We start from the raw sequence: 24,703 nt of genomic DNA, 5'->3' as shown, positions 1-24,703 counted from the left end.
ACCTCTGGCCAAGGTGCATAATATTTTTGACACGGTCACAGGCCTTTTCTACACATGCTGTCATAACGTATTGTAGTCTCTAAACAACCCTTCTGAAATTTCCCTTGCACGCCATTTCAGAATAATTTGCGAGACCATAAGATAGAAAAAGTGCAGAGAAGGGCAACGAGGATGATTGAGGGACTGGAGCACCTTTCTTATGAGGAAAGGCTGCAGTTTGGAGAGGAGACGTCTGAGGGGGGATATGATTTAAGTCTACAAAATTATGCATGGGGTAGAAAATGTTGACAGAGAGAATTTTTTGTCTCTTTCTCACAATACTAGAACCAGGGGGCATTCATTGAAAATGCTGGGGGGAAGAATTAGGACTAATAAAAGGAAACACTTCTTCACGCAACGTGTGATTGGTGTTTGGAATATGCTGCCACAGGAGGTGGTGATGGCCACTAATCTGGATAGCTTTGACAAGGGCTTGGACAGATTTATGGAGAAGTCGATCTATGGCTACCAATCTTGATCCTCCTTGATCTCAGATTGCAAATGCCTTAGCAGACCAGGTGCTCGGGAGCAGCAGCAGCAGAAGGCCATTGCTTTCACATCCTGCACATGAGCTCCCAAAGGCACCTGGTGTGCCACTGTGAGTAGCAGAGTGCTGGATTAGATGGACTCTGGTCTGATCCAGCAGGCTAGTTCTTATGTTCTTATGTTCTTAATACTTAAGCCGATAATTCAATACTAGCATTGATTTCTGTATTGATTTTGGAAATTGTGGAATTTTAAACATCGGCTGTCATCCTCGGCTTTACTCAGTTTTGTTTAAAACACTCTTCCATCTTCCTCTAGTCATGAGAGTGGGGGATTGGGAGGGGCCTCACAAGTGGAATAGCCTAGCGCCTCTCTTCATCTAAATCCGGCACTGCTTATGACTCAGTTGTAGAGGGCATACTTTGAATGCTGAAGGCCCCTGGTTCTATCCCTGGCATCCCCACTTGAAAGAACTCAGGCATCCTGCCTGAGCTAGATGGGACCAATGTTGCAAGCCAATCTATGGCAGCTTCATAAATACAACTCAGTTTAACCACCATGGATTCCTCTCATCCCAGCAGTGAACAATGGGAACTTACGTTCTGAAAGGGGCTTGGAGATCACTGACAGAGTCTCTCATTTTTTAAAAAGCCTGCAAAACTTATTGGAGAGCTTTAAGAAGAAAAGTTAGATTTATATCCCCCCTTTCTCTCTTATAGGAGACTCAAAGAGGCTTACAAACTTCTTACCCTTCCCCCCTCACAACAAACACCCTGTGAGGTAGGTGGGGCTGAGGGAGCTCAAAAGAACTGTGACTACTAGCCCAAGGTCACCCAGCTGGCATGTGTTGGAATGTACAGGCTAATCTGAATTCCCCAGATAAGCCTCCACATATCAGGCAGCAGAGCAGAGAATCAAACCCGGTTCCTCCAGATTAGAGTACACCTGCTCTCAACCACTACGCCACTGCTGCTCCTTTAAAGGGCTCATCTTTGCACAGATTACGAACCAAAGCCAACAAAAGAGGCAAACCACAAGCCTGACCTTTGGGTGGGTTTTTAAGAGCATTGGTATAAACCTGCTGGAAAAGAATAATATGTAGTTGTTCCGTTTGTAGAAAACTTCGGTGTTGCCTTGTGTTCCTTTCTGCTGTGCTCATTCTCACTGACTTCAGTTTCATTTTCCAGGAGTCAGACAATGAACCTCCTTCTCCCATAGTTATGAAGAATGCTACATGGCTCAGTTGTGCTGGTATATTTCATTTCCTTGAAAATAACCACCATATACAAGTAGCCTCTATGCACACTCCAGCAAAACGAATGCAGAAACTGCGAAGGAGCAACTAGGAGGTTATGCCGACTTACAGATTTTATTGCGTACAACCAGAAGGGTTTGGAACTTTTCATTATGGGGAAAAAATTGTTCCATAAAAACTGCGTAAAGTGACATCCAACAATTTTCTCGAAGGGACAGGGGGGAAAAATAAACCTAATTGCCTCTCCTTTTCAAAATTTGAGAAATTCATTATGTAGGAAACCGATACCGAAATCCCAACGCATCATTATTCTCGCATACGCGCTCATTATACATTTTAAGGTAGGCAAAACCCATCCAATGGGCAGCTTTTAATCACTCAAACAACTGGATGCATTTCCCTTAACAGATAACAAAAGGCATTAGCCCAGAGAGCCACCAAAATATTAAGCTTTCTTATTGCAGACTTTCATCAGGTATATAATCAATATATACTGACCTGAAAAATGCAGCCATAACGCTTAAAACTACAGGTACTTGGGGCATTAATACATTCTGACAAATGTGCATTCAACTGTAACGGGAAAAAAGGTGAGGTTTTTTTTTTGACGGCAAACGTATGCACAATAAAGTCTCAAAAAATATATATAGGGCACGCAATACACATCTGTATTGTGTGTGATTTGTGTGTGCTTTTTGGTTTTAAAAAACATGTGTTCATATTACCTCCAGCTGTACTTTGAGGATATACATACACACATGTAATCACACGAAATGTTCCAGTAGAATATACAAAGTGACACATTTACAGTGGAACCTCTAAAGTCCGTTTCAATTCAATCCAAGGGACCCCAACATTTTGTTTTTTTTAAATTTCTCATGAATTATTATGTTCTCAAAATGCAAATTAATTATGAGTTATCCATCAACTGCCCACCCTCAATAGTAGTTCCACTGTATTAATGTGCATTTCCCCCTTAAAACTTTTTAATTAGCAACATATATATTTCCCCCCCAAAACGTGCCATGCAGAATTTCAGTGATAAGAATATAGAACAGAAGGACAGAGACTTAGAACAAATATTGAATGAAACAAACATATAATCTGTAATAAAACATAACAGGTTTGATAGTTACAAAAGCAGCACATAGAAATAAGGGTCACTTCAGGAGCAAAAAAATTCTGGGACAACCAGTAGTATACACCACTCCAGCCCCTTCCGCACATGCAGAACAATGCACTTCAAATCCACTTTCAATGCACTTTGCAGCTGGATTTTGCTGTGCAGAACAGTAAAATCCACTTGTAAACAATTGTGAAAGTGGATTGAAAGTGCATTATTCTGCATGCGCGGAAGGGGCCTCCGGAAATACAGCTAGCTTTAGGCTATAGGACAGCAACTAAACAGACAAGAGGAAGGAAGAGGGCAAATAGTAAACAAAAGAAATTGTGACCGCTCTATCACTCCATAAAATGCTTTAGGATCTTTCAGGGCATGTCTGAACCTTTGAGAGATCAAGTTGCTCTCAACCACCTTCCACAATCTCCCTACAGGAGACAGACAGACAAACAATTGCAGGGTGCTGGGCCTCCCAACCCATTCACAGAGATGATGGGGAAATCTGGAGGACCAAGAAGTGGGGTCAAAGTGAGGATCTACAATAGAAGGGAGGAATTGGAAAAAAATGATGTGGGGGGGGGAGGGGGGAATGGAAGTTCTCTTCTATTAGTGCCGTTTTCTGTTTCTCATGGTTTCATTTTTAATATCTGCTATTCAGAGGCTTGAACACTATACATAGCCTCTCTTTCAAATACACGCACAAATGCTTTCCAAGAGAGAAAAAGAAATAGAATAATCATGCCATGCTTTTTTCAAGATGAAGAAGGGTTGGTTTTGATACCGCACTTTTCTCTACCTTTGTAAGCTGCTTTGAGACTCTTTAAATGTGTCCTTTAATCGCCTTCCATTCCTTTCCACACAACAGGCACCTTGTGAGGTAGGAGGAGGACCTTAGATATATACCCCACCTTTCTCTCCTATAAGGAGTCTCAAAACAGCTTACAACACCTTCTCTTCCTCTCCCCACAACAGACACCTTGCGAGGTTGGTGGGGTTGAGAGAGTTCTGAGAGAACTTTGACTGGACCAAGGTCACCCAGCAGGAATGTAGGAGTGCGGAAATACATCTGCTTACTGGTTTACCAGGTACTCTGGCAACACAGCTCACAGCTGAATACACCCAACGACTCCTTCCTTGGAATTCTCATGCATGTTGTGGTTTAAAGGCATTCAGAAAGAACAGAAGTCTCTTCTGAGCACTGAGACAAGATTCAGACCTTCTTACCTACTTCTACTCTTGAGCCCAAATGTGAGAAGACACCTGCCAGCCCTTTTCCCAAACAGTCTATGGTACTCACACCAGAGGCCTTGGGGAAGGCGGGAGCAGTTAATGGAAATCACAAAAAGCCCCCAACTCAGTAAGGTGCAAAAATTAAGAAAGAATTCTGAATGCTTTTCAACGCTCTTTTTCAGATTCAGGGGAACTTGTTCAACTGTTAAACAGACACCCTGGTCTTCTGGAAAGACTTGAGGATCTGTCTCTTCAAGCTTGACTATTTATAAGCTATACATTTCAATCACCTGTCTATCAAAAGGATAAATCAAGTTCTTACAAGCTTAGCTCAGGTTGTCACTTTGGTGAAGCATTGTCAAGCTTTATGAAACTGTGGATGTTCCTTCTAAACTGAGCACATCACCTTCCCATTACTCACTCTCCCTCACATACTCATATCATCAAAGGCCAATTTTTATACTCCTTAACTACCAAGCTCACTTTCCAGTGCTACATCTTTCCATAGCTTCTACATGCCATTCCCTATAGCACTTCAACTCTAGACACGAGGATCTGGTCCACAGGTCTCCAGCTGTTATGAACTCATGGCCCTCCAGATGTTATGAACTACAGTTCCCATCTGATGCTGGCAGGGGATGATGGGAACTGTAGTCCATAACATCTGGAGGGCCGTGAGTTTGACACCTATGATGGTCATACTGTAACCCAGAACCTTCCTGTTTTTCAAGAACAGTCATGGGATTATGACCCACACTTAATGATGTGAAAGTTCATAGAGATTATCCATCTATACCTTTTTCAACAAAAAAAACTAAGTAGAATTGTAACTTTATCTGCCATGTGCTGGACAGTCTTTGTTTTAGAATGCTCTGCTTGGGTCCTAGTGCCTACCCAGTTCTTTTAAGTAGGTACTAAGACTCCTGTGGAGCATTGTAAAACAAAGATGGTCCATCCTGTGGCAGATGAAGTTACAATTCTACTTAGTTCTTCTTGTTAAAAAGGGTATGAGACATTTTTGGTCCCATGATCCCCAAAATGGGTGTGTACCTCAGTTTGGAGAAACATTACATACACTATCACTGCTTATTAATATATTAGTCAATAATAATATTAATAGCAAATATTAGTCATTCTTAGATGGAACAAATTATTTGGACCCATTACAACCTGACTTCCAACCTATTTTGGAACTCATCTTGTTCTGATAAATGGCCGTCTCCAGGAAATAAAAGGGGAACGTACAACCTGTTGAGTTACCTGGACCTCTTGGCAATGTTTGAAACCAGTGACTATGGTATCCTTTCCAGACCACCTGGACAAGGTATCAGGGCCACCAGAGCTGGTCCAATCTGGCTGACTGGTTCCAGAAGGTGATACTGGGGAACAGATTTTTGACTCCATGGCATTTATGTTCTACAGTCACATGAGGCTCTTTTCCTGTCAGCAGACTGTTTAACATCTGCATGAAACTGCTGGAAAATGTTGACTAGGTGAAGTTCCATCAGTAGAATGCTGATGACATCCAAGACTGTCACCTGTGTTAGGTAAATCAACAAGTATTCTGAAGATATGTCTGGAGTTGGCAATGGATTGGATGAGGGGCAATAAACAGAAGCTCAGTTGAGTTTATGACTGATTGGCTGTTGCTTGAAAATACAGCTGATCAGGAGTTAAGGAGCTGGCCAGCTCTAGGTGACTTTGCACAGCTTCTAAAGAAGCTTGGAAGTGCTACTAGATCCATGCCTACAGATGGACACCCAGGTCTCCTCGATGGCAGGTGCTGTCTCTAACTTCATTTGGAAGCAAAACCTGGCCACTGTGCAGGGATAATTTCTAGGTTACGCTGCTGTGTGGTGCTGCTTTTGAAGACCATTGTTATTTTTAGGCTTCCAAAATATTATTGATGACCTTGTGCTGAACAGTGAACACTGTATCTCTTATCTTGCAGATTTATAATTTTACCAATTATATTTTTGGGAATGCTTTTTTTAAAATGCTGATTTCATTAAGCAGCGTCAAACGTTTTTGAAGACTGTGCCTAATGAATAGCCTGTTTACATAAATAAAATTCTATCCCTGAAGGACTCTCTTACACATTTCAAAACTGCCTAGTCAGTCTCTTCCTGGATCTGGTTCTAAACAAATCAGCAGAACATTATAAACAAAAGATTGCAACAAGGTTAACTCATCTAGATATGAATCCTATTTGGAAACCCAAATATGATGTTTCATATTATAATAATAACTGTAAGCATTTCCTAATTAGTACCAATAAACTTGGATATACAAACAAAATAGATAACTTTAGTTTACAGTAACGGTGTGGGGGAGGGGGGACTGCACCAGAATATTGCTGAGTGGGATACTTTCTTTGCCCCCACCAATTTACTCCCAAGTCCCCTTTCCTACCCCCAGAGTTTCTTCCAGTTTCGGATGTCACTGAGTGACAAACAAGAACAAATGGTAGTGGGTAATGAGTGGATGGGGAGAATTAACAGGCAGGAATTAGATTTGCATTCGTTTTGTATATTCCTTGACAAAATGTAACAATGTGTTTCAGAAGATGTGCCAATGTACAACACTAGTCACCTATGTTTTAAAAACAACCAATGCTAGCTAAATATTGCCAAAAAAAAATCAAATGGTGCCTGTAAATTCTTTACTGATACCTGCAATAAGCATTGCAAATTCAGCATTTACTAATTTCAGAAGAGAAAATGCAGGAACTTTTTGAAGAAGTCTGAAGTCTGAAATACAACTTCCAAGGAATCTAGAAATGCATTTAAAGTTGATTTTAGTAGGAATATGTTTTGAGGGTTTTTTAAAATACAGTGGAGGTACATCTGGTAAATTTCTTGCACAAAATTACAAAGAAGACTATTCTACACTATGCATGATTCCACAATATGCTCTCTTACCTCTTTTCTCAGAAGTGCGGAAACACTACATTTATGAGGACACGTAACCATAACACAAGGACAGTCGGCATCTTCATGTTTCTAGAAGAAAAAGAGCCAGAAATTACATCCCATGTTGGAAAGTCTAGAGTAATTTTCTCACAACAAAAAACAGTACTTTTTAAATGGAGACATACAGCTAAGTACCTTGAATGTGAGGAAGAACAAATAAAGGCTTGTTGTAATCCTTAAAGAAGATGCACTCACAACCTAGCAACCTGGCTCTTTCTGCACAGCACAAATACAACGTCTTGAGGACAGGAAAACAGTGCTTTGGGGAAGAACTCTGTATAGCTGTATGAAATTGCCTGTATACCCTAACCCAACACGACTTCCGGACGTTTAATTTCTGCTCAACCCAGGTTTTTCAGAAGATGCTAAATTAGTGATTCTTTCCCCACAAAACAGGGTCAAGTCATTTTCTCTTGGCTGTGCAGCACAAGAAACATTTTATTTTTCCAGCCTGAGTTTAAACAGTTCTAACTTTTGGTTTCTCCACAGCTCGCGCCTGCCATTTTCTTCCCTCTTCAGGAAGCTCGGTGCTGTAGCCATATGATTCTGAAAATGGCGGCAGCCCGGAGCCTCCTGAAGAGGGAAGAAAATGGCAGGCCTGAGCTGTGGAGAAACCAAAAGTGAGAGTGGGGGGGGGGGGAGGAGGCAAGGAAAATAAAGCATTTCCCAGCCAACACTTTATTTGTCCATGCTAAGTGGGCAAAAAAACCAAAGCCAAAACAGATCTTTTTCAAATGTCTGCGAGATGTTTTATTTGTGCTGTGCAGAAAGGGCCCCTCTCTCAAAGAATAAAACCCCTATTCCACAAAAGCACTTCCCAGCTTGCCAATGGTGGACATATTTTCCATCCTGGCAAATGCGTTTGAAGGCAACTGAACGTGTTGCTCTATGCCTTCAAGGACTTCATGGTATGAGGCAAGCAGCCAGTTTTTACAGTCATTTTCAGATCAGGCTTTTAGGATTTAATGGCAAGTGTGCGTAGGATTGAAGCCTTAAATGTATGAAATTGCCTTATAACAAATCAGACCACTGAGCCATTTAGCTGAGATTTATCTTCTCTGAATAGCGGTGGATTTAAGTCTCAACAACCAATTACTCTATCCAGGATACCAGAGATCTTGGATTACCCCCCCAAAAAACACCCCGCTACATTTTTTAAAAAAAGTACAGTTGCTTAAAGTACTAGAAGGGGTTTTTTTAATTGCCTATAAATTACATTTTATACTTGGTAAACAACCTCTGCTCTGACCTGGATATCCCAAGCTAGTTCATGGAAGCTAAACAGAGTTGGCCTTGGTTAATATAGTGACAGGAGACCACCAAGGAAGTCCAGGGTTGCTAGGCAGAAGCAGGCAATGGCAAACCACCTCTTGCCCTGAAAACCCCGTGAGGTCACCTCCCTCCCCTCCCTTGCATGCCACCCCTCCCTCCCTCCCCTTCCCTTGCATGCCACCCTTCCCTCTCCCTCCCTCCCTCCGCTAGGGTGGGTGGGCCATGTCCAGATGCCGAGCCCCTCCCACTCTCCCTTGCATGCCACCCCTCCCCTCCCCCCACTAGGGTGGGTAGGCCATGTCCAGCTGCAACTTGACAGAAAAATGAACAAATCTCTACATGACTACTTCTCAAACACCTGTGGTTTTACTTCCTTGCAAAAGAAGACTAGGTAGCTGGTATGGGTATTTGTTTTATGCTTGTTTAAAAACAAAAAGATGATAAAATGAGAATGGTTAAGAAGAGATCTGCTCTAGAAAAACCGACTTCCTATTCCTTGAATTGAAAATCCGCTCACATCAGCCACAAAGGGGATTTCCTACCCTGTAGGGCATGCGGAGTCTAGGAACCCTTGAGCTACGCTAGAACAAAGGAGGTTTATAAAGCTGATATTTGCATCGCTTTGATTCCCCACTCCCACCCCACTCTGTACAGCCAGAGACAAAGTTTGCTTTCATTTTTACTTTGAGAGTTGCAAAAAAGCAGCCTGATCTGTCATTATAGTAAAATATTGCTAAATCGTCTTGTGATTAAAAGAGTGGGCTTTCAAGCAATAAGTCAATTTTCTTTCATTAGCGGTAGAACTCATCTTTAATTTCATCTGCTTAATTGTTTTGTAAAAGTGGAAAGACCTCCAACTGAACAAAAGGATAAGAACTGGGGATCTGTTTAGGACTGGTTCTAACAAAAGGTTTGATGAAGTTAGCTCATCAAGTATTTACTTTATTAGAATCAAAAAGACATCTTAATCACTAATAAGTTTGATAATTAAACTTCAAGAAAAAATTAACTATTACTACCCTGTTTCTCGAAAATAAGCCCTAGCATGATTTTTTTGGGATTTTTGGAGGATGCTTGAAATATAAGCCCTACTCCAAAAATAAGCCCTAGTTACAGATTCCCCGGCGCAGCTGATCTGGTTATGTGGGGGATGCAAAATCGTGGAGAAAAAAAAGACATCTCCTGAAAATAAGCCCTAATGCATCTTTTGGAGCAAAAATTAATATAAGACCCTGTCTTATTTTCGGGGAAACACGGTATGAAGCAATCATTTCAGTTTCTGAAAACTGTAAATTGTAACAACATCAAGCAGTGGTGTTGTGTGGTTCCTGGGCTGTATGGTTGTGTTCTAGTAGCATTTTCTCCTGACGTTTCCTCTGAAGATGCCAGCCACAGATGCCGGTGAAACGTCAGGAGAAAATGCTTCTAGAGCACAGCCATACAACCCGGAAACCACACAACACCCCAGTGATTCTGGCCATAAAGGCCTTTGACAATACAACATCAAGCAGTGTTTCCAACATTAACGATTCGCTAAATGGTTCTTCCCATTGTATTTTACTGTGGGTCAAGAGGATATTTTTCAAACCAAAATTCAAACCAAAACAAAGCAGTAACAGCCAGTGGCGGAGCTACCGGGGGGGAGGGGGCATGCACTAGGCGCACGGTTTTGGGTCCCGTGGGAGGCGGAAAATTCCCCTCGCCCCCCCCCCCCCCCCACATACTTACTTTAGCAAACTGAGCAGGTTAGAGAACAGGCCTGTCTGTTCTGGTGGGAACTACATTTCCTAGGGTCTCCTAGGAAATGTAGTTCCCACACAGGCAGGCCTGTTCTCCAGCCTGCTCGGTTTGCTAAAGTAAGTGTGTGGGGGGGGGCGCCGCGGGGGGAGGGGAGTGAAAAAGCCAGAGTGCGCCCAGTGCGCACTCTGGTCCAGCTACGCCTCTGGTAACAGCAACATTTAAAAATAAATGTCGGTTTCTACAGGCAGTTGTGGATATGGACTTTTTTTTTGGCTTCGAGATACCTGCAGTTATAGCTGGTGGCCAACAGGAGGAGCATTGCTTTACTGCTGAATCTGACCCAGACTACTGCAGGGTTAGGGACTGATAATAAATGACATCACAATGAAACAAAAAGATAATCTGCCATGATCCACACCCATATTTGACTTCATGGCATATATGTGACAATGATCACACAGTAGGTGGCCAAACTGACCAGTCAATTAATAATATTTGACCAGTGAATTGACAGGACAGTTACAAAAAAGGCAATGAGGATGAAGATGAAAAAGGAGGAGGAGGAGGAGTTTGGATTTATACCCTACTTTTTTCAACCCTAAGGAGTCTCAAGTGGCTTACAATCTTCTTTCTTTCCTCTTCCCACAATTGACACCTGAGAGTTCTGAGAGAACTTTGACTCAGCAGGTTTTATGTGTAGGAGAAGGGAAACAAAAACTGGTTCACCAGATTAGAGTTTGCCACTCCTGTGGAGGAGTGGGGGAATCAAACCCATTTCTCCAGATGAGAGTCCACCACTCTTAAACACTACACTACGCTGGTTCTTTGTGTTTTATGCTTTAATTATGTGTTACATTCTAAGCAACCTCACGCAGGTCCTTCAGAGACATGGCATTAACTTTTTGGGGGGGGGAAACTTCAGGATTGGACTTTAAGGAAAAATTGGATCATTCAGTTTATGCAAAAGACCTTTACATAGCCCCTAGGGGATGGGGCGGTTTATAAATCAAATAAATAAATAAATAAATAAAATGCGTGATTTAAACTTTTTTAAAGTTTTACTGTGGGGCTTTTTTTTTCTAAGTAGTTATTGGAAAATACTCACCTGTATCATAATCATTGGAACTTGGCTTTTACAATATTTACATGTCATTTCCCGGTATTTACAGGTCTTTTCTGCATGACTGGGCAAGTCTTTCCTCAGGATTTTCTCTTTACAGTCAACACGAGGACATGGAAGTTCTTCAAAAAGACAATCATTTCTTAGATGGTTCTGAAAAAGATATTGCAGATTGCTGACATCCTTTCGCCCGTTAACTCTCGCTAAGCATTTTTAAAAGCCCTCACTGTGCAAAATATTATGCCCTAGAAGTCTACTTAAGTTCCTGCGCATGAGAATTCACATCTTAATAGCATAATTGGGTGTAAGTGACAAGCATAGGGAAGAGGGGGAGAATTTGACACAAGGATATTTTTTTCACTCTGTCCTTGTTTTGCACATAACTGCAATTCAAACAAAAAATTATTTTCCTACATTCTTTGCAGAAGAGAATTAGAGAGCAATATTTAAATGTTACAAACCCGCCTGTTTTCCTTGGGCCCATATTCTGTAAAATGAAACATCCCGCAACTCTGAGATAAGCATTAGACTTTACCTTGCTTTGTGTGTTTTTCAGAATGAACTACCAGATTGTGATGCATTTCTTGGGAGCTAGACACCCCATGGGATTTCTTAACTGTCCTGACACTGGACCATGGTTTCAGCAAGAATTTTAAAAGGTTTCAGGGGACGGAAATTGGGCCTCAGTGGAAACATAGCCACGCTATGCCCAGCATATTCTACTGTTAACAGTTACCTTCACACAGGGAAACAACTGAAAATTTGCTATCTTCTCAGATCTTTTAACTCACACTTCTCTTAATCTAACCCTTCATTCTCTCACTTGTAGCTTCAAATCATCTTCAGTCCTCCTGTTTGTATCACATGTATGACTGAAGCTCCTCAGGGTGGTTTGAGGATGCAAGAACAGGATAGAGCAGCGATGGCGAACCTTTTCGAGACCGAGTGCCCAAATTGCAACCCAAAACCCACTTATCTATTGTGAAGTGCCGACACGGCAATTTAACCTGAATGCTGAGGTTTTAGTTTAGAAAAAATGGTTGGCTCCAAGGCGTGCGTTACTCGGGAGTAAGCTTGGTGGTAGTTGGTGGCTTTGCTTTGAAGCAACCGTGCATCTCTTCTAACGGGTGAATCACGACCCTAGGAGGGTTTACTCAGAAGCAAGCCCCATTACCAGCAACCGAGCTTACTCCCAGGTAAAGGATCGCGCTTTAGTTCTTCGCATGAAAACCAGTGGGGTTTAACAGCACTTAACAGGGTTACCTACACTGCTTCCCCAAAAACAGGTCTTAGGTGGCCCAGTGGCCAGCCTGGATGTGTGGGAGGGGGCCAAAAATAGCCCAGTGGCCCAGGCCAGCCTAGATGTGTGGGAGGAGACACTCTGTTTGTGCGTGCCCACAGAGAGGGCTCTGAGCGCCACCTCTAGCACCCGTGCCATAGGTTCGCCACCACTGGGAGCTAAAACTGCCTCTCCCTGCGCGCTCTGGTTACAAGAGCCAGCCCAGGTCTGGACGGCATAAAACCCCCATCACAGATGTGATACAAAGTTCTCTGCTCTTTCCCAACAAACGTAAGGATTTTATAATGTATTTATGACTCCCAGTTCTCAAAACCGAACTCCTGAGCCAACCTTCCCCTGTCAGATCTTAACTTTTTCCAGTACACAGCTCTTACTGGCTAACCCAGAGCTCTACTCTAATTGGCTCCCATATTGCTGGACTACATTATTGTGTTCTACCTCTCACACCGGCCATCACTGGGAGAAAAATGTTCTGTGGAATCAAATTGGATGAGATCAGGTCATTCGGTAATCTTGGAAGTCTATTCCACCAAGGCCAGACTTCATCCACCTCTCGGCTCCATCAAGTGGCAGATCTTGCTTCGTTGTTGTATTAGGATTTTTTAAAAAAAAGTTTTGTAAGTTGTTTTGGTCCTGACCAGGATGGCCCAAGCTAGCCCGACCTTGCCAGAGCTTGGAAGCTAAGCAGGATCAACCATGATTGGCGCTCAAATGAAAGACTACCAAAGAAGTCCAGGGGTTGCAACAAAGAAGTAGGCCATGGCAAACTACATTTCATGCCTTAAAAACCCTATAAATTGACTGTGATGGTACTTTCCACTCCACCAAACTGTTTTGAGTGCAGGAAAAAAACAGTATTAAAAGTATTCAAATGAATGTCCCACTACTTACTAGCAACTGTCCCAGGGCCAATTGTTCTCGGCAGCCTTTGTTTTCATTTCTGCAATATATCTGAAGAGCAAGAAGTTCCCTCCTACAGCAATTATCCTTAAACACCTAGAAGAAGACACATTGAAGAACAGGTGGTTATGGCAATAGTTTAAGCCTTGAATGCCAACGCAACCGTACTCCATTCAGCCGCATGAATGGCTCGCCCAAAATTGGCTGCTCCTTGAAGAGTTCTATACACAAATTCACATGAAATAAGGACAAAACTGTTTGAAGAACAATATTAGCTAACTCCGTTTTTTGAGCAGTTGCTGCTGTAGTCACCGCAGGTTGACGGGCTATAAATCAACAACACAAAAGCCTCTTGATTTCTGCATACACAGCAAGACTGCACTATCGTGAGGGCCAGTGTCCCTTGCGAAGGCAGAAAAAATTATTTGTATCATGCACCGTGGACACAAATCCGACGATCTGTGGGTGCGCATGTTTTCAACATTCGCTGGCCTGCCTAAATTATTTCCATTGTTTTTCAGCAGTATAAAATGTACAAGGTGACTCGCTCAGGCATCATGTCCTTTTCACGAAGCGAGAGGAACAAAGCCATAATTTCTCCATTGATGTCCTCAGAAATCCAATGGGGAAAATGCAGTTTGCCATCCCACTTCACAAGCAAGAAATTTCCTGCCTCAAAAACTCATGGATGATACCATATTGGCCCTTGCAAAAGGACAGCCATAAAGAAGGCCTATAGATCAAACCAGCTAGGAATGATGATGATGATGATGAATATGCCCCTGAAATCTTCAGCAGCACATGACACAATGGCTTGTATATCCATCGTTTGTATCATTATCACAACATTTTTCACATCTGAGCCATATTCTCCTTCCTCACCAACAAGCACTGAGTGTTAACTACCGGTAATTGCAGACTGGTTTGCTCTTCGATACACTGCCTCACCCATTCCTAGGAACTGGTGATCACAGAATATATCCACCTGCAAGATGGTTCGAAATTGCCCACAGCTCTCTGGGCATCACAGAGCCAAGACGGTCCCAGCAATGTGAAATAGAATAAACTGCTTACAGCTGGTTGATGTCTACCATCAACCTTCACAGGATGCATATGAGTTTGTGGGTCAGCATGGTGTTGAGTTATTGGTGTCAGAACAATTGGGATTCTCTCCAGATAAAGTAGCGGATTACAGTTCCCATAATCCCCTGACAGCATCATGCTGGCAGGGGCTGATGGGAACTGTAGTCCATAACATCTGGAGGGCCACGAGTTTGACACCTATGGTGTAGAGCAGTGTTTCCCAACCTTTTCGAGGTCAGGGTACCCTTGACCTCACTCTTCATATCCTCAGTGGTAATTCTGCCGCCACCTCCTCCACCTTCCCCTCCCATTGAGCCCTCTTGCTTTCTTGCCATTAACCCCCCACCTTCCCAGGGTGAAGGGTAGCACGGGGGGGTGGTGGCTGCTGACCTTGTGGCAGGCCCTGCCCCATGGGCCAGCTCCATGTCCTTGCTGTCGCCGGTGGGAGACACCACAAAAATGAGGGGGGGGGGGCGGTAGTGTTGCCGCGGTACCCCTGGGACATGCTCATGGCACCCCAGGGTACCAGGGAACCCTGGTTGAGAATGGCTGGTGTAGAGGTTAGGAGCAGTGGACTCTAATCTGGAGAGCCTGGTTTGATTCCCCATTCCTCCACATGAGCAGCAGACTCCTACCTGCTAAACTGGCATTGTTTCGCTACACATGAAGTGGGTGGATGATCTAGGGCTAGTCACAGTTCTCTCAGAACTCTCTCAGCCCCACCTACCTCACAAGGTGTCTGTTATGGAGAGAGGAAGGGAAGGAGCATGTAAACTACTTTGAGACTCCTTACAGGGGGGAAAAATGGGGTATAAATCCAAACTCTTCCTCTTCATCTTCTAAGTATACAAATGACTACACCATTATCATTGCTGAAAGTTAATAGCTAAAGGAAGTTAACAGGCATGCACTGATCTATGGGGAGATGTCACATCGCAATGTTTACTAGGCAGACTATGTTTATGGGCAGTGGTGGGATCCAAAAATGTTAATAACAGGTTCCGATGGTGGTGGGATTCAAACTGTGGCGCCGCCACACACACGCACCTCCAGTCCCTATTGGGCAGGGAGGTTGCTTTAGTAACCCCTTCTCGGCACTCAGAAAAAATTAGTAACCACTTCTAGAGAAGTGGTGAGAACTGGTTGGATCCCACCTCTGTTTATAGGGTGGTTTGCCCCAGCCTTCTACACTCTACCTCCAACAAACCGGGTACTCGTTTTACTGATCTCAGAAGGATGAAAGGTTGAGTCCACCTTCAGTCGGCTACCTGAGACCGACTTCTCTCAGGAATGAACTCAGGTCATGAGCAGAACTTTGACTGCAATACTGCAACATACCACTCTGAGTCGAGGGCCTCTCGCAGAACATAATACAGTCCTTTAAAAAATTACAAGGCCCTTAATGAGAACTCACTCTTATTATGGAATGGATGTTGACAGAGAACATATTGCCTCCGGCCATCTAATAAGTACTTATTGGAGGCGAGATTTCATCTCCTGTTTGCCCTACAAGCATTTATGGGGTCTCTCCCCCATGCGAATTCTCAAACTGAAACATGATCACAGAAGATCTTCACAATGTCATGTTTATTTTATAAAGGTGGTTAGAAACATTTATGGAGAACAGGTTCATCAATAGCTATGAGTCATGATAGCTAAACGGGTACTCTGTATTCAAGGAAGCCACACACGACCGAGGCATTCAAGATTCTAGTCCAACATTTTAACTACTATGCTACATCACTCCACCTTGGTTCAGATCTAGGAAGGTTCCTAATGACTCACAACAGGCTCGGTGCAGAAATCCCATAGGATATAAGATTATTTTCATTTCATCATAAAACCTTACATAGAGTAATGAAAATCTGCTGTGAGCAGCTAGGGAGCAGGGAAGTTTAATAAGAGCACCGATGTGCAGGGACAGTGTGATGCAATGAAGCCACCAGGATCAGCTAAAGAACAGGGAACAAAAGGAAGGAAGGAAGGAACATAAGGACCAGATGATGAAGAGAACAGCAGCTAAGTTCTGAGTCACACATTTAGGCACCAAAAATGATACTATCATCACTTCCAAGGCTTCCAACTGGCTCTGGAGAGGCCAAGCACTCTAGTGATTTCTTTTCCCTCTCAGAAAGTGATGCCACCTAGCAATTGACTTCCACAATAGCCAGAATTTGATCCCTCTTTCCTAGAAGAGAAACATACAGATCCATGGAAAAGAAGGTGCATCAGTGGCTACTGGCTATAAGAGGTAAATGGAACCTCTGGGTTTACTGGCATTGTAACAGCAGCTGCAAGGAGACAAGACGTGGGTTGGGGCGGGGGACAACTTTCTATCACAATCGAAGGTCTGATTAGAAGAGGAATGTGAATTGGGTTGGAAACCTCAACCCAACTCATGTTCCGTGCGTGATTGGCACTCCCCTTCAAAATGGTGAGTGTGAGCAGAAAGGGCTCCCAAGGGCATACACAAGGAAGTCTTCCATCACGCCCTTCCTTCCACTGAGTGTACTTTCACAAACAGAAGAAGGCTGAGGGGGTGGGCTGTTGATCTTACCACCAGTGCCTTCCCACCACAACCCGATGCTGTCTGCAAATGTGTGCCGGGTGGGAAGGCAGGATATGATGAGACCTCTCCAGCCACCATGGGCACAACCAGGGACTCATTTGGCCACTGCCACTATTTTGAAGGTGAGAACCAGTTCATTCATTGTGGGAAAGGTCACATTTTTAACAACACATCTGGAAACTGATACTGTATAATTTTGTACACTGGACACAGGAATTATCATTATCTATAATGCTGTAGATCATCTTACATTTTTAAAAAAGCTTCATAATAAGCATTTTGGAAGACTAAACTCGCCTCAAAAAGTATTTTTCATTCATTCCACTATATATTTCATACGAGGTTTTTTTCAGCAGGTAGGCAGAGAATTTGAGAATTTCCCTCTCCCCCAAAAAACACCTACCTCTTGCACGAGTGGAGCTTCCTTCCACTTGTTCTGTGGATCCATTATTTATTTTTAAACCCTCTACTGTGAGCAGGCCAAATTGTATACTGAGATGGAACGGATCATTAGTGCTCTTGACATCCCCTGCCAGCATCATGCTGGCAGGGGATGGTGGGAACTGTAGTCCATGACATCTGGAGGGCCGCGAGTTTGACACCTGTGCTCTACTTCAAGCAACCCTTGAAACGAGTCGATTCAGGAAGGTACTATACTCATACAAAGCCATTAAGAGCCCAATCCGGGGGGGGGGGGGGAGACACACCTTTGGAGCCGGCACAAGGGACAAATGAGCTGGCAGAGGGTCCAGACACATGGGCCCCAAGAGCCAGGCGGTTCTGTAGCGCCCGGACCCAGAAGTGGCCGCTGTTTCCCAGTCCCATCCATGCAGGACCCTGTGTCAGTCTGGCTGGGGGCATTTTGGAGGTGTGGCTTAATCACCTTCCACCTCAGCTTCACCTCCTGGGACGCTGTACCTGGGGCATTGCCTTACACCACCCGTAAGCCCACTGAGCCCAATGGAGGGCTTTTTGGTGGCAGGGAGGATTTTTTTGGTGTTTTGCCTCCCTACACTGCCAAAAATTACCCTGGAGGCAGTGGGGTGGCGACATGGCAGTGCCATCCTTGGTCACCCCAGGGGTCTGGATTGGGCTGCCACTCCAAGAAAGGTAGAGATAGATGGATCAAAGACAACTGAGATTGAGAACGAAATGGGCTTGCAAAGCAAAACAGTTACAGAGAATTATTGACACACCTCAACATGCACAGAAATAACTGGGAGAGTGGGAAAAACAGTTACCTTCTCTTTTGCTATTGTCTCTGGACACGCTGCACATTTTGGATTTGGAGAACTAGAAGAGAGGGGGAAAAGACACCTTCATCTTATGCTCAAGAACAGTATGCTTGGATGCCATGTTTCATAAAAACTGGGAAACACTGCTAAGAAGAGCAGCAAAAACTAATCAAAACTTGGAACCACGGTCGCCTTACAGAAGGACATATGCACAAAACATTTGTGGGTCTTACACATAAGCAGCCTTGCACTCTTGGTGAGAGAGAAAGACAGGGGGATTTTAATAAACAAAACCCTTGGTTGGTGAAACACAATAGATCAACTTGTCAAGATTCTGTTGATGCAGAAATGCACAACCAACCTATGCACTGTCAAGGACTTTTACAGTCGGAATCAATGCACCGTTTTCTGGGCTGTATGGACGTGGTCTGGTAGTTTTAGCTCATAATGTTTTCCCTAATTCTATGGCTGGCATCTTCAGATTCATGTCACAGTAAGATGTGTTGCTCTCTGTGGCACGGTGCCGTGGAGAGACACATGTCTTACAGGGACGTGCCTCTAAAAATACGGACAGAAAGTTAAGAGCCGAAACTACCAGGCCACGGTCACACTGCTTGGAAAACCCACAACAGCCGGCGCCACCAGACCTTTGTGCATGTGGATTTCATGAGAACCAGGGCCTGGTAAGAAGTTTCTGCATCTACTTTACGGTTACGGATATAATTTATGACATTAAGGGAAAGAAACTTAAAAAAATGTTTATGCTACAGTTCAAAACAGGGGTTTGGAAAGAGATGAGATAGTTCTAAACATTGCACATATTACAGGAATATTCATCTGCAAAAGAGAGGGGTCCAGCAGTGACAGGCAAACTCCACCACAACATCATTTGTAAACTCTGTGATAAATATTTTACTCGTTGGTTTGAAATGCAACACGAGGGCTAACTTAAAAGAGCATCAGATCAGTGTGCACTTCCTCCTGCCTACGCTGCCAACACATAGCTCTGTGGTCACAGGACAGAACCGCAAAATAAGCACTACTAGCCCCTTGGATTGTTCGCCATCTCTTCCATGGGATATGTATTGTGCTAGGAGTACTACAGAATGCCTGGCTATTAGACCTGCACTGGGACTCTTACCCTTTAGCTTTAAAAGGGGCTTGGACAGATTTATGGAGGAGAAGTCGATCTATGGCTACCAATGTATTGTTGAAGGCTTTCACGGCCGGAATCACTGGGGTGCTGTAGAGTTTTCTCAAGGAGCGCTTCATGGCAGTCATTTTCCCGACGTTGCCATTCGTGGCTGGTATTTCAGAGGATTCGTTGAAAGCAAGGGAGTATACAGTTGACTAGGTGGGTGGAGAAACATAGTCTGTGAGTAACAAAGAAGGCAACCAGGTCAATAACCAGGTCAGATGCCCTCAACTATTGACCTGGTTGCCTTCTTTGTTACTCACAGACTATGTTTCTCCACCCACCCTGGACACTCCCAACAGATATATACCCAATTTGCTTTCCAACACTGCATCCTCTGAAGATGCCAGCCACAGATGCAGGTGAAACGTCAGGAGAGAATGCTGCTAGAACACGGCCATACAGCCCGGAAACCACACAGCACCCAAATATGGCTACCAATCTTGATCCTCCTTGATCTGAGATTGCAAATGCCTGAGAAGACCAGGTGCTCGGCGGCAGCAGCAGCAGCAGAAGGCCATTGCTTTCACCTCCTGCATGGGAGCTCCCAAAGGCACCTGGTGGACCCCTGCGAGTAGAAGAGCTGAGCTAGATGGACTCTGGTCTGATCCAGCAGGCTAGTTCTTATGTTCTTATCCAGCAACTGTGGTTCTCCGTGAGACTTGGCACATTGGAGCACAGGCAGCCTGCCCTTCTGGGAAGAAGCCACACTTGTATGTTGGCACAAAATAGCTGAGCCTCTTTGTGGCAGCCACCGTAGTTACAGGCAGCAACCTTTACTGTACCACCTCAATCACACTCTCCGGCTATAACAGTAAATGCAACCCTTATCTTTGTTAAAACTGTGGTCCATTATAACAGTAGCACACTTCCTTTTAAAAAAAATCTCTTTCATATCTGTTATAGCTTCCTTTCAACCTTCCCCCTGCGTTGAGGTGAGCATAAAGATGGGAACTGCATTAGGACATCTATGATCTGGGAGAGCATCATTGTCTCCTCGTTCTTATTGAATGCACTCGAGATTCCTGTTTGCTCTCTTAAAAACGGCTGCTGAATACTGAGCAGTAATCTTCGCCGAGCTCTCTTCAACGATCCCTGCATCCGTATCCTCAGACGACCCCAGAGTGTTAAAAAAGCTCCCCGGCTCAATCGTCGTAGGCTAACAAGCAAGATGGGAAATGGGGGGAGAGAACTGCTCGGCACCTTCTTTTCTATCCAAGATTCCACACTCATCATAGCCGATTTTCCATTCACTTATCCCTTTGAAAACTCAGAATGACTTTCAACCGAAGTCCAATTTACACAACATTTCTGAAATGATGGTTGAAGAAGTGGACCGGGGGGGAGGGGGGGGAGTAGAATTCTGTGTGCAAAGCATGAATACAGGAACTTTTCTTATAACGTATTGTCAGAGGCTTTTCTTATAAAGTATTGTCAGAGGCTTTCACGGCCGGATTCAATTGCTTGTGGTGGGTTTTCCGGGCTGTGTGGCCGTGGTCTGGTAGATCTTGCTCCTAACGTTTCACCTGCATTTGTGGCTGGCATCTTCAGAGATGTAGCACAGAGAGAAGTCTGTTACACACTCTCTCTTTTCTTATAAGCCCACCCCGTGGCCCTTTCAGCCTTGGAAAGCTGAATTAGATATTTATGTCATATAAACTAAAACTAGGCATGTGTTTGGATGTTATTAAATCCGGTAACTGGAAGCTTCCAGCAGAAAGTGACGTTGCGGCCCATTGAACTATATTGCTTTCCCTAGTGGGCACTATCAAAACGGGAACGTCTTTTCCGGTTTTATTTTAGCTCATTTAAACATTTTTCTTACTTTGCTTCTCTCTGATCGTCTCTTAGCTGTACAGATGACAGCTTTCCACTTTTTAATCAAGCTAACAGATCCCTCTCGTAAAAGTCGTTAGACTTTTTCTTCCTTGCAACTTTAAAAAAAAAAAACCTTTATCAGTAGGAATCAATAAAATTGGTTTCTGATGTCTGTATACATTTAGAGTGATGGAACTAGGAAGACAGGAAGATCAGAACCTGGGGAACCTGTAATTAACAACTGGCTGATACCATTACAGTTTTTCACTTCAAAAACTCAGAGCCATTAGCCTCTCTCCTGTTATTTTTTATACCTGTGTAACTGAAGCACTGCTGCCTAGCAAGCATGAAAATGTCAAGTGCCTGTTCTCTCGGCATTATTTCAGAACTATCCTAATTTACACCAAGTGCCATCAGCACCAATTTATCCAGAGATACGGCTTAAAATTAAACTGCTCCCTGGTAAACTCTTTCAGCCTAGGAGGAGAAACAGGAAAGGCAGTAGCTGTAAAGTTTAGAAATAAGATAAGTGTGTTTGTGTGTGTGTGTGTGATACAGGTTGATAAAATTATGCACAGGGTGGAGAGAATGGAGAGAGAGAGAGACAGAATTTGTTCTCCCTCTTCTGTAATACCAGAACTTGAGGGCACCCAATTGCCAATAAATCCAGGACAGAGAAATGGAAATACTTCTTTACCCAATATTACTTAAGCACAGGGACCATGCTAATCTTCTCCGAATCATTCCAGTTCCAATATATGTGCTGCCGCTGTTGCGGCGAAGCCACGGGACAGGGTAAGCAGCCTGCATGGAGTCGTGGGTCGGGCTGTAGGGCATGGCGGGCGGCAGTGCTGCGCAGGGCCAGGGCCTGCACACCCCGTCAGCAGTTTCCTCGCCCTCCCTCCGCCAAGCAGCAGTTAAGCACTCCTAAGAGAAGGAAACTATGCTCGAGTTATTCCAATCTAAAACTCATAGGATTTCAAAGCGGTCTTGGCCTAGAGAAACTCTTTTTATAGGATTGCAGTGGTAGAGGGCAGTTACTGTGCTTGCCTGCCTCAGATCACGGAGATAGAGCCTGAAGCTGTATGGCCATGTTCTAAACACGCCACACAGCCTGGAAAACCACAAACAATCTCAGGGCAGTTATTATTTTCAGGGAATAGGTGGTCTCTGGGTTACAGGGTACTGGAATGAATTAAACCCGAAGAACAGACAAAGCTTGTGATTCTCGGTAACATATGAAAGAATGGTTTGGAGTAAAGATATGATACTTACTATTTAATTAGAAGGTTAAAAATGGATACACTTTTTTATGACAAATGTGATATTTATTTATTTGGCATTTTTAAAAAAATTGTATAAACTGATACTGTTTAATGTATTTTTTTGGGGGGGTAGCCATACTTTGTGTGGGGAGGACTGTTAAGGATTAATCTGGTTATGCTAAGTTTTGCCTTTTTATCTTCTGTAAACTATTGATTATTAATAATTTAAAAATTAAGTGCCATCGAATCACAACTAACTTATGACCACCCCTCATGGTGCTTTCAGTACGGGAAATGAGTAGAGAGGGAATGCCACTCTCTTTCTCAGCGTCGCAACCTCAGTCTTCCTTGATGGTACTTGATTCAAATACTAACCATAGCTGAAGCTGCTTAGCTGTCGAGCTCTGACAAGCTAGGGCTATGTCCAAACTATTCATGGCTACTACAGTTTATTCACCAAATGCTTGAACTGTGGAATGAACTGCCAGTGGATGTAGTGATGGCTTCACACACAGATGGCTTTAAAAGGAGGTTAGATGGATTCACGGGAGATAGGTCCGTCAAGCTGAGATGAGTAAAGTAAAGGCTCCTGGGTGAGATCAGGGGAAGCTCCAAGGGATCTCTTACAGAGTTTCTGCAGGGTCCAAAAACAGGACCTGTTCAGCCAGGCATTTCGGCCAGCCGGGTAATATCGGGACTTTTCAGCCATATATAATGAACATCTGGCCTCCTGTAGGTACAAGTAAGGGGGAGGGATAGGGGCTGAAGCCATCTGTAAGTTATAATGGTTCTTATTAATCAGATATTGGTTGTTGTAAATTGTTTTAATTGTTTTTATGGTTAATGTTGGACACCGCCCTGAGCCCTTCGGGGAGGCAGTATATAAATTTGATTGATTGATTGAATACATTTTATTTATTTATTTCTTAGATTTCTATACCGCCCCATCCCCAAGGGGCTCCGGGAGGTGAATAAATAAATAAGTAAGTAAATCTTCCACATTTGAAGACTGTAAACTTGTGAAACCCACTGCTAGGAGGGAACATCAAGGATGCTGTTGACCTCTATACCCCATTAACTGGCCTTCCATGGCAACGTTGGCCACTGTGTGGAACAGGATACTAGGCCGGATGGACCACTGGTCTGATCTAGGTGGGTTCTTTTTATACAATTATGTTCTCTGAATACCTGTGCTAGGTGGTCTGATGCAGAGGGAAGGTCTTAGCTTCTATGCCCAGTTTGCTGGCCATTCAAAGCAATCAGCTGACTGCCACTCGGTGTACCACTCGATGATGTACCACTTGGGCTTCTTTCAAACTAGAACTGAACATTCCTCCCCCCAACCTGTTCTTCACAAAATGCTGCCCCTGGGGGGACAGGGAATGACATGCCGGGGGTCTGAAGTGAGAAGAGGAACTCTGTGGAAATTGCCAGCTTAATCTGGATCCGACTCCCAGTCTAATCCAGCGGAGGAACCTTTATGTAGGACTCCTACCGTTGTTTCGTTTATGTTTGGAACAGGTATTTCAAACAAACATCACAGAAGTGCTCTCACTCAATGGGGGGAAGAATTAGGACTAATAAAAGGAAACACTTCTTCATGCAACGTGTGATTGGTGTTTGGAATATAAGTTGCCACAGGAGGTGCAGTGATGGCCAGCCTCACCTGGATAGGCTCTTTAAAAGGGCTTGGATACAGATTTATGGAGGAGAAGTTTCCGATCTATGGCTACTCAATCTTGGATCCTCTTTGATCTGAGATTACAACATGCCTTAACAGCATCTCAGGCAGTGCTCAGGAGTAAGCAGCAGCAGGCCATTGCTTCTCACATCCTGCATGTGAGCTCCCAAAGGCACCTGGTGGGCCACTGCGAGTAGCAGAGAGCTGGACTAGATGGATTCTGGTCTGATCCAGCTGGCTTGTTCTTATGTTCTTATAATGATTACATATGAATTCACAAATTTTGGTTGATAACCATTCAAAATTTTGGAGTCACCACTGACTGAAGTCCTTCCCTGATTTAGGAGGGGTAGGACCTCATGTGCAACATCCTACGGAGTGGAGGCAGCATGCGATGCAGAAACAATGCTTGTTGCTTTCCAA

General features: G+C 43.7%; 1 protein-coding gene across 1 annotated transcript in view; it reads right to left on the bottom strand.

The window, feature by feature from the left end:
• Window positions 1–24,703, bottom strand: part of TRAF3 (TNF receptor associated factor 3) — a 121,016-nt gene that overhangs the window by 28,441 nt on the left and 67,872 nt on the right. Inside the window, exons 5-9 of the mRNA XM_048484639.1 lie at window positions 18,328–18,379; window positions 13,426–13,530; window positions 11,220–11,387; window positions 7,052–7,132; window positions 2,279–2,353 (exon numbers count right to left, since the gene is read on the bottom strand). Coding sequence (XP_048340596.1) covers window positions 2,279–2,353; window positions 7,052–7,132; window positions 11,220–11,387; window positions 13,426–13,530; window positions 18,328–18,379 — 481 coding nt within the window. The remainder of the gene's footprint in view (window positions 1–2,278; window positions 2,354–7,051; window positions 7,133–11,219; window positions 11,388–13,425; window positions 13,531–18,327; window positions 18,380–24,703) is intronic.

Source organism: Sphaerodactylus townsendi, linkage group LG02 (assembly GCF_021028975.2).
Source record: "Sphaerodactylus townsendi isolate TG3544 linkage group LG02, MPM_Stown_v2.3, whole genome shotgun sequence".
NCBI classification, from domain to species: domain Eukaryota; kingdom Metazoa; phylum Chordata; class Lepidosauria; order Squamata; family Sphaerodactylidae; genus Sphaerodactylus; species Sphaerodactylus townsendi.
The sequence above is the reverse complement of the archived record's forward strand: the minus strand, read 5'-3'. Positions and strand labels throughout refer to the sequence as shown.